At 37.7% G+C, this 9,635-nt stretch overlaps 1 protein-coding gene across 4 annotated transcripts in view; it reads left to right on the top strand.

Moving 5' to 3' along the window:
* Mcm9 (minichromosome maintenance 9 homologous recombination repair factor) overlaps nucleotides 1-9,635 on the top strand; it is an 89,338-nt gene that overhangs the window by 13,574 nt on the left and 66,129 nt on the right. For all 4 annotated transcript variants that reach the window (XR_004112565.1, XM_031348717.1, XM_031348716.1 and 1 more), the window contains 3 exons: nucleotides 1,524-1,724; nucleotides 4,698-4,823; nucleotides 6,175-6,294. Coding sequence is in view for 3 of the 4 variants with exons in the window: in XM_031348717.1 (XP_031204577.1) it covers nucleotides 1,524-1,724; nucleotides 4,698-4,823; nucleotides 6,175-6,294 (447 nt within the window). In the remaining variant the exon portion in view is untranslated. The remainder of the gene's footprint in view (nucleotides 1-1,523; nucleotides 1,725-4,697; nucleotides 4,824-6,174; nucleotides 6,295-9,635) is intronic.

Here is a 9,635-nt window from a genome sequence, read left to right on the forward strand (position 1 = left end):
AAAAAGGTATAAAAATTCTATTTCAATTCAGAAGTATCATTTGGAGACCTGTTTCCCTGGTCTGATCCTGTCACATGTTACTGCCCTTAAGCAAGATGGTGGTGAAGCCATATTCCAAAGTCAACATGGCGACCAGTCACAGGCTCAGTGAGCAATTTAAAATGAGCTGGCTGGTCATTCACCATCACTATTGCAATCACTTGGAGTTGGCAGCTGATACTGGGGCCAGGGCCAACTAGGACAGGAGGGAGGTAAGAGACGACGGGGCTTCACTGTACCTGGAGCCCCTGTGCTCAGTGGGAAGGGGATGTTTCCAAAAAACTGGACACAGGGAGTTCAGACCAATTTGAATAAATGTTTGTTTTAGATCCTGTGGCATCCATCTTCCCAGCATTTGCTAGAGATGCCAACACTATGGAATTGGCATCCCAATTGATAGTCTGTGATCTAATGGTTTATGGGGTGGGAGGTGTGTAATAAGATGTCTCTGTATCCTGGATACAGAGGGTCCTGGATCCTAACAGGCTATCTAGGGATAGATACTTATGAAGTTCGAAGAAATGATATATCTGGCAGAAAGGTGGGGGTAGAGAAAAGGACTCCATGTGGCCAGAAAAGACCTAGGCCATTTGGCTGGGGACTCCACTCCTCTTGGGTTCAGCAACATCTGACAAGTTATTTCTCCAATGGTGAATGAGCCAATTCAAGCCAGATTATATTAAAGGCAGGATTATTGGGAAGCTGTTCTCTGGCAAGCTCATTGTCCTCAAGGATTGAGGCCAGGGGAGTTGCCATTGGGGTGGGGGTGGGGAGCTGCTAGAGAAAGGATGCATGCACAGAGAGAGAGGAGGAGAAGAGACCAAAATGTCTGGATTATATAGAAAGAGCCTCTAGGGGGAAGGCAGCCCAGCCTTTGGGTTGGAAAGTTCAGAGTTGGGGGCCGAGGGATGCTAGAACCTGGGTGCCAGGCCTTAGTCCCTTGTCCTGGGGTCTGAACCTAGTTATTTTATGCTTTGAAGTAGAATCAATATACATTGATCTATAATTGGTCAGCCCTTTATTGAAAAAAAGCAGGAGACTGAGTAAAATATTAATAAAGTAAAAAGGAACACATAAGAAACTAAAGAACATGTCAGACAGCACTAGATTCCAAGCTAATGCAGTTTCAGTTTCTGGCTGATTAGTTTCTGAGAGAATGAACATGCCACCCAACATAACAGTGATAAATAAATTATCTCGTACACTATTCCCAGTAAAGGGTATTAATTATGTGATTATTATATAGCAGATTTTTTTTGTTGTGAAATGATGACTTTGACATTACGTATTCAAAAACAACTTTTTGCTTTAGGGCCTGAGAATCTGGGGTGTGTTTTAACCTGAAATTGGTTGTTGCTTTCTGAATGAACAGATGTACTTGGAAACAGAGTGTTTGGGCAGCTTATTTCTAATTTCTGGTCTTTTGCCAAAGCCATCTCACTGTGCATGATATTCCTGCTGGACTCATGTGGTGCTCTCCTTAGGAGATGACCTCACCATCTATGGTGTTGTAATGCAACGGTGGAAACCCTTTCAGCGAGATGCACGCTGTGAGGTGGAGATTGTCTTGAAAGCCAACTATGTCCAAGTGAATAATGAGCAGTCCTCAGGGATGGTCATGGATGAGGACACTCGAAAAGAATTTGAAGACTTCTGGGAATACTATAAGAGTGATCCCTTTGCAGGTTTGTGATTAAGGGCATAAGGCTCATCATAATTGATGACATTTAACTCAGTAGTTAAATGGGATGTGACTTGCTTATGTGATGTATAAGACAGTATGGCGTTGTTGACGGGTACCATTTAGTCTGTATCTTCAAGTCTGTTTCTGGCATTGAGATTTTGTTATTTCTTGGGTGTGTGTGCATGTGAAAGCCAGATGTCAATCTTACGTTATTCTTCAAAGCCATCATGTGCTTTCTTGCCTCCACCCCCAAGTCACAGAAACAAGTTGTCTGACTTGGGCAGAAGGCTTTTATTTTAAGCTAGACTCACTGGTCAGTGAGGCCTAGTGATTACTTGTCTCTTCTCCCATGCATTGGGATTACAAGCATGTGTGACCATGCCTAGCCTTTCATGTGAGTGCTAGGGACTAAACACAGGTCAGTCCTCGTGCTTTTATGCATTAAGTACATGATTTTCTTAGCATATTTCCAAATAAAGACCGTGTTAGCTAAGGATTTAAAATAGGGGAAAGATGGAGAGACGAGGGACAGAAGGTATTGTGAGCTTCCGATGCATCACATAAATAACACACCACAGCCTTGGGTTTAGAAAGTATTTATTTTTATTGAAAAAAAAAAACCCACATGTATAAAACATGAATTAAATTTTGTTTTCATTCTTCTTTGAAGCTTTCAAGAAAAATAAACTTATATCTCCATTCTAATGTATATTATTTTATTCCCAAGTCACAAGCCAAACTAGACACTTTATTTTACAAAGTAAAGCTTCTATTTGTCTACATATGTACAGTTTGCTTTTATTTTGTGGAATTTTTTTTTTAAATCTTCCACGTATAATACATACGTAGCATTCTCTGATCTTCCTTTTATGTAGTCAGTATAAAAAGGAGTTCAAAGTTCTCTAAAAGCTGTGGCTTTATGTAGCAAGTACTTTTAAAATCATCCATTTTTCAGTGTAGTTTTTGACTGAACTGTTGTTAGGTTCAGGTCCGTATAAGACTGTGCAATGCTTCTCTGGACCGGGTTCATTCCTCATCCATTCCAGTGCCATAGGCCATCTGCCTTCATTACTGCGCACTCTGCCCTGAAGATTCCCAAGTCCCTGTGCTGATGACTGAAGATCTGTCTTGTAATTAGGAAGTTGTAGCTCTGCAACTCATTTGTCAGATGAAGAATGGATTGTGTATAATAGCCTTATAACTCAGAAAGGCACCATGAAATTCAGGCAACATTCCTTAGTCTGAATGAACTCCCCTCTTATGGTCGTAGATACTGGTATATACTTGACCATTTTGAAGTTGTATGTGCATCTTGCTGGAGTGAAGAGAAACTGCATCCAAAGGGCACCTCTCTTTTGCAGCCCAGTGCTGCTTCTCTTGGGGTTTGACTTGTCTCCTGAAACTGTAGGGACTGATGGGACCCCAAGCATAGTATTTGGGCCTGCTGAACCATGTGAACTCATACTGTGCTGATTTGATTATCTTATACCAGAAAGGTTTTCTGTATGGTGATGGAAGGCCATGTTTAAAGAGGAAGCTTGGCCACAGACACTATAACAACATGGTCTGAAACTAGAAATTTGGAAGGGATTGAATGCATCACATTCCATTACAAAGCCATGGAAAAGGGAGAGAAACAGTAAAGCGGGAAATTAGAGGCCCTTGCTCAAGATAAGCACTGGGACCCGTGTCTAGGCTAGACACTAACCTTGTGCCCTTTACCACTTGAGTGTGGCTTCTGCCAGTATGTGATAGTTCTGGCTCATCTTACCTACTCTTAAACTTGGTTCTTAGGTCCATTCTGTTTTTATGTGTAACCCTTGGATTTTAATCAGAATCTCAGGTCTTGGCTTAGAGCCCTGACCTGTTTTCTCTAGGCTTTCTGTCTAAGAAGGGAGAGTCCTAGTAATGCACTTCCAACATTTTCTACATCTTCCTCCTCGCTTTCTTTTACCCAAGAGGTTTCTTTCTTTGCTATTCCTGCTGTTCTATGGCTCATCACCATCAGGTACTTGCCACTGAATCAATGTTGAGCCTTTACAGGAAGTACCTTGGTGGTTGGTTCTAGTCCCTAAACTAAAAAATTGTCTCATTACAAATAGTCTTTGTACATGAGTTATCAAGCATGGAGAGGCTCAGGGAAAAACTCATTGGAATCTTGTCGACTGATGAGACCAGTGATGGGATGAAATGTTTTATTTATGAATACACTAAAATGATTCTGAGATTTGTTGCTTTTATTTAAAGCACACAATTGGACTTCAAGATCTTAACCTGGGATTATTGGAGTTCTGTCTTGCAATGATCTTAATATACTGATACCACAGTAACTTTTTCCAAATAAAACAATTTCTCAAACAATCAAGAACACATGCCAAGTCAACTTGCAAGGTGAATTAACTTTACTTCTTTCAGAAGCTCCACAAGCCCTAGCTTACCAAGATACTAGTTATTACAGCGCCTCATTTCCAAGGCTGCTTTCCTTTACCTAAGTAATGGGGTGATTTTAGTGACATTTCCAGAGAACATGATTGCATTGTGTTAAGGAATAGTGCTGGTTTGATAGCTACAAGTTGAAACAGAAGAGGAAGCCCCCCCCTTTTTTTAATTGAGTATGAAAAATTTATAGAAACTGCAAAGAAACCACTCTTCTTTTCATGACACTAAATTTGAAACCTAAACAAGGTCAGTGCAATATGGTGGCATAGACCTGTAGTCCCAATGCATGGGAGACTGGGGCAGGATTACACATTTGAAACCACCTTTGGCAACTTTGCAGGACCATCTCAAAAACAAACTAAAAAAGAAAAGCAGAATCTAAACAAAGCTCCTCATTCTCTTTTCTTATTTGACTTGGCTGCCTTTATCATTTTAGATTGGCACAAAGAGTGTGTTTATAAAAATGGCTACAGGAGAGGGAGATTTCAGGTTGAAGTCCTAGAAAATGTAACTTCTGATCTTTCTCATTTCCCAGGGAGGAATGAAATATTGGCCAGTTTGTGTCCTCAAGTGTTTGGGATGTATCTAGTGAAGCTTGCCGTGGCCATGGTACTGGCTGGTGGAATTCAAAGAACTGATGCTACAGGAACAAGGGTTAGAGGTCAGTACCTACGGACACATTCTGAGAAATTCTGACATGTAGAGGGGAAGGGAGATGCTGTCTTTGAACAAAACCTGCTTGTTGGAGAGTGAGTTATAATGACACACATTTGAAAATGCCCAAATAAAACCCATTACTTAGGATACTAACTTCAAGAAATTAATTTTAAAAGCTGCCTCTAGAGCTGTCTGTTTTCTAAATGTAGTTTCTAATTGGATTTTTCATACTTAGTCTGTATGCATATTTATCAGAGGCTACTTTCTCTAATTCCAGAAAGATGAAAGAAATCACTAAGTTTTTCAGTGGTTATATGCTACAAGCCTAATTAGCTCCCTTGGAGGGAGAGGGAGAAGAGAGAGAAAGAGAGTATGTGCGTCTTAATGTCTCCAAGCTGGTTTCCATCTGTGACTGTCAACTGCTACGCAGTCGTCTGCCTGCTGATTCTCCTGCTGGTAGACAGCAAATATGCCATCTGCCAGGAGTTGCTGCTGTAGGTCACACTTGAAGCGAAGACTGCTCCAAGTGTGCAACACTATCTGGATGGCAGAGAGCTCCTGTGCAGCAAGCATGGCACGCACAGAGCTGTTAACCAGTTACCCACATGCTAAAATACCGACACTCTAAGACCACATAGTACAGAAGCATTTTAGAAACTGTGTATTTTGATCATCTGCTATCTGCAAGGCACTTTGTTAAATGTTGATCATAAATAATGGTTTCTTATTAATGGATTTAGGAAATACTTACTACTAAAAAAATTTGTCCAGTAAAAATATCTGCCTTAGGACAGGCATGTGTCCATTTCTATTAAGGGTGAAATTTGAGTACCTGGTCATTTTAAGGTAGATATTCCACTAAGCTATTGAAATTTACACAAATAAAAATGTTTTTATTCAGTTAATATAATCATAATGGGTTGATATATATATATAAACCACTTTTAAAAATCCCCAACAGTATTTTAAAAAATAGAATAAAGCCTTATATGACTTGTATGGATAGCTTTAATCACTGTAGTTTGGGTTTAAAAATAGATACAGCCAGAAAGTTTTTATAAGTCAAGGATTTTTAAAATGTTAAACATGGGCCTAAGCATCTGGAAATAGCACATACTCTATTAAAAGATTTTAAATTTTAAATGTCACATTCAGTAATCAAAATTGCTATATTTGTGACAGCTAACTTTTCTAAAGATTTTCTAGTTAACTCCTTCCTTGAAAAGCTTTGCATAAAATATCGAAAATACCACATAAAATGTGTTGGCATTTCATATGGGCTACTTTCTTTATTAGTTGTATGTCATTCATATATCCTTTTACATTTTTTGAATTTTTACATTTACTTTTTCTAGGTGAATCTCACCTTTTATTGGTTGGGGATCCTGGCACAGGGAAATCACAATTCCTTAAATATGCAGCAAAGATTACACCAAGGTCTGTTCTGACTACTGGAATTGGATCTACTAGTGCAGGTACTGTATGAAAATTTTATGTAACTTAAAATTAATTTAGAAATGAACACAATTATTTCCTTATGAAAAAGTAGCTGTCGTAGGATAGAGTTCAAGTTAGTTTTTAGGTTTTTCAAAGTTACTGCCAAAAATGGAAGGAAATGTAACATTCTTTATGTACAATTAAAAAGATATTTCAAAAAGGTCCATGTCCTCTGTATGGAACTTAGTTTTATATAGGAAAATGTAAAGATGTCATTTTATAAAGATCGACCAAACAAAATATCAAAACAGGGAAATTCATTTACAAAGTAGGTAGATAGCATATAGCTTAAGGCATGTTCATGGACAACAGTGGCTCCTAACGACACCTCTTAGGGAAATTTGTGCATTTAGAAAGCATATCTTCACATACATACTAAGAAATTTTGCTTATACATTGTAATAATTCTATAGGCAGTACATTTAAAAGCTCTAACACATAGACTGAGACAGGAAATTTAGGGAAAATTATTTCTTAAAATGTGTCTTGATGTTTTAACTTAATTTTGATTATTCCTCCTGTTCTAAAAATAGGAGTTTGATTTCCCATATTTTACTAGTGTTATTACATGTTAAGGTGCCCTTGCTTCTATAGTCTCTTCTCAGAGTTCTTTGAAATTCACCATAAAAGAAAAATATCCCAGTGGTCCCATCTGCGGATCTAAATGCTATATTAATAAGTGTTGATTGGATGGGCTCTGTGAATTGACAATACCAAAAGAGAAAAGTTGGCCTATAAAGAGCCACCCACATACACTTTGAAATCCTTGTGGTTGAGTGTGACATTTTGTGAGTAATTACATGAAATTTTTGCCAACCAATCATGTGGAGTGCCAAGCACTGAGCCTATGCCATCTTATAGGCCACTATTAATAACGGCTATGGCTTCAAAGTGTTAGTGATAATGTAAAGTGAATTAGCACTCTCCCCTCATATTAGATGTCAAGATCATAATCCAAAGGTGAGAAAAAGGATTGGTAAAGATTTTGCAATTGTAGAAACTCATTGCTACTTCTTACTCAAAAGATGTCAGTGGCCTCTGGCACTCTTGTAGTCCGTGACAGTCAGGCTGCACACAGTAAGGGCAGCAAGGGGCTGCTTTATGAAAGACTTGATATAAATATATACTTGCTTTGCATGGTCATAGTCTTTCAATTTTGTATTACCTTTCACTTACTTATTTTGTGTGTGTGTGCATATATGGAAGTTAGGTGACAATCTGTGGAGAGTTAGTTTCTGCCATGTGAACCCTGGGTATTGAACTGAGTGAAGCAGTCAGGATTTGGCAGGTTTTATCCACTGAGCCACATCGACAGCCCCCTTAGACTTTCTTAGTAAAATTAGACCCTGAAACCATAAAGTAAAACAGTAACAGAAATGAAGGCTCAGACAAGGTTGTGAAAGAACAAATGTATGCATGCCTCCTCAGATTCTGAAATGTCTCCTCAACTCAAACAATACCATCATAACCTAGCTTTTCAGCGGCACAAATGCAGTGTGTGTGTGTTCTATGTGTTACATATTTACCAGACATGGTGTGGTGCAGGGCATGGAGTCGAACACTTTTATCTCAGCGCTCAGGAGGCAGAAACAGGTAGATCGCTGTTGCGTTGAAGGCTAGCCTGGTCTACATAGAGAGCTCAGGACAGCCAGGGCTATGAGACTATATCTCAAAAATAAGAATGGGTGGAGGGCAGTCTATAAGCCTTTTAACTATAATTCAGACATAATGTCTAAAGTCCCTGCATGCTAGTTTCTTAGTTATTAATGTTTAATTTAAATGTTCCTATTATTATTCTTTTACTTTTAAATTCTATAGAGTAGTAACTTTTAAATAATGCAGTAGTTTTATGTCTCAAACTTTTGTGACAATGGGCCATATATTTAAAAACTGATATAAAAACTTAACCACATAATCTCATTACAAAGTAGTTTTTATAATCAGACTAAATACTCCAGTGAATTGCTTTACTTGGCAATTCAGTTTGTTAATTGTAGTTAGACAAAATCAGATTTTTTTTTTTCAAATTGTTTTAGTAGTCAAAAGTATTTTATTTTTAAAATCTATGAACTGGATAATGGACAATACTGTAATAATCTGGAGTCTTAAATTTCAAAGTTTAAAAAGACTTTGTTTCACAAATTTACCTTTTAAAATAGCAAGAAGTATATACAACTTAAAAAGTCTGTATTTAAACAAATGCCCTTTCCTTTTCCTCAAAATGCTTTGAAAAGTGCAGTATAAAAGCTTAGATGTGAAGGCACTGCATAACTTCCATCCTATGGCTATCCTGTGCATCATCACTGATAATCAAATGAAAATAATGTACTGTAAGTGTTATGGATCAAAACTTTAAGGAAGTATTTACTTCTCATTAAAGAAAATATGCTTTTGGCCCGTTTATTTGGTGAATTCCTTTCTAAAACTGCTCTTCAGAAAGAAAAAAAAGTCTGGAAAAGCTGTCTAGATTATGTCAACTACAGACAATACCCTGATCTTCCATGTTAATGAGAACCAGAGCATATGGGATAATATGGCTGCAAATGGAAAGACATACTTCCTTAAGTAGCCAGCCCAGGATAAAGCTAACCACGCCCTTCTAAGTTACCCTTGTGTAGTAGTAGTGCCAACAACACAAGTTCAGCATTTCTGTAAACTGGAAGAGCGAGCAGATCTGAGCCATTATAATGTAATCTTATACTTTAGAGACCTTGTATTTGCTCTCGCCATGTTGAAATCTCTGAACAATGACGACTTATGATTGTGGTTTCTCTGTTTTAGATGTAGGGAAGCATACATCATAGTCAGAGAGGGACCTCAAAGGCAGCCGCATTTGTTATATAAAAACTAGAAGTCCAGTGTAATGCAAGCTGTGGTAAGATGCACTGGGGTGGCCTAGAAAAACCCTGGTGGCCTGTAATTGATTTCAAATCCCATTTTAAAGTTACCTTCTTTACTACAGAATGGAAGTTTTCTCCTCAAATTAAAAGGACACTATCTTCACAGGAAGAATCATTTTAGTTGAAGTAAACTTTGTTCTTTTAAAGGCTAAGTAAATCTTATTGTCCAAAGGCTAAAACAACACCTTTACAACCTAGTCTAATAATTGATAACTTTTCTTTTTATAAGTGCTTTAATTACATATAAAAGAGAAGAAAATAATATATATGCTTTAATCAGATTAGTTTCATGAACAAATAAAATAACACATTAGAGAAAAAAGTACTTAAAAATAGTTGTATTTATAATCCACAATTTGCTCAAATACTGGTTTTCTTATAAACTTTCTACAGGATGTTTTTAAACAAATTCTTCACAT

The sequence above is a fragment of the Mastomys coucha genome, unplaced genomic scaffold, assembly GCF_008632895.1.
Source record: "Mastomys coucha isolate ucsf_1 unplaced genomic scaffold, UCSF_Mcou_1 pScaffold3, whole genome shotgun sequence".
Taxonomy (NCBI): Eukaryota; Metazoa; Chordata; class Mammalia; order Rodentia; family Muridae; genus Mastomys; species Mastomys coucha.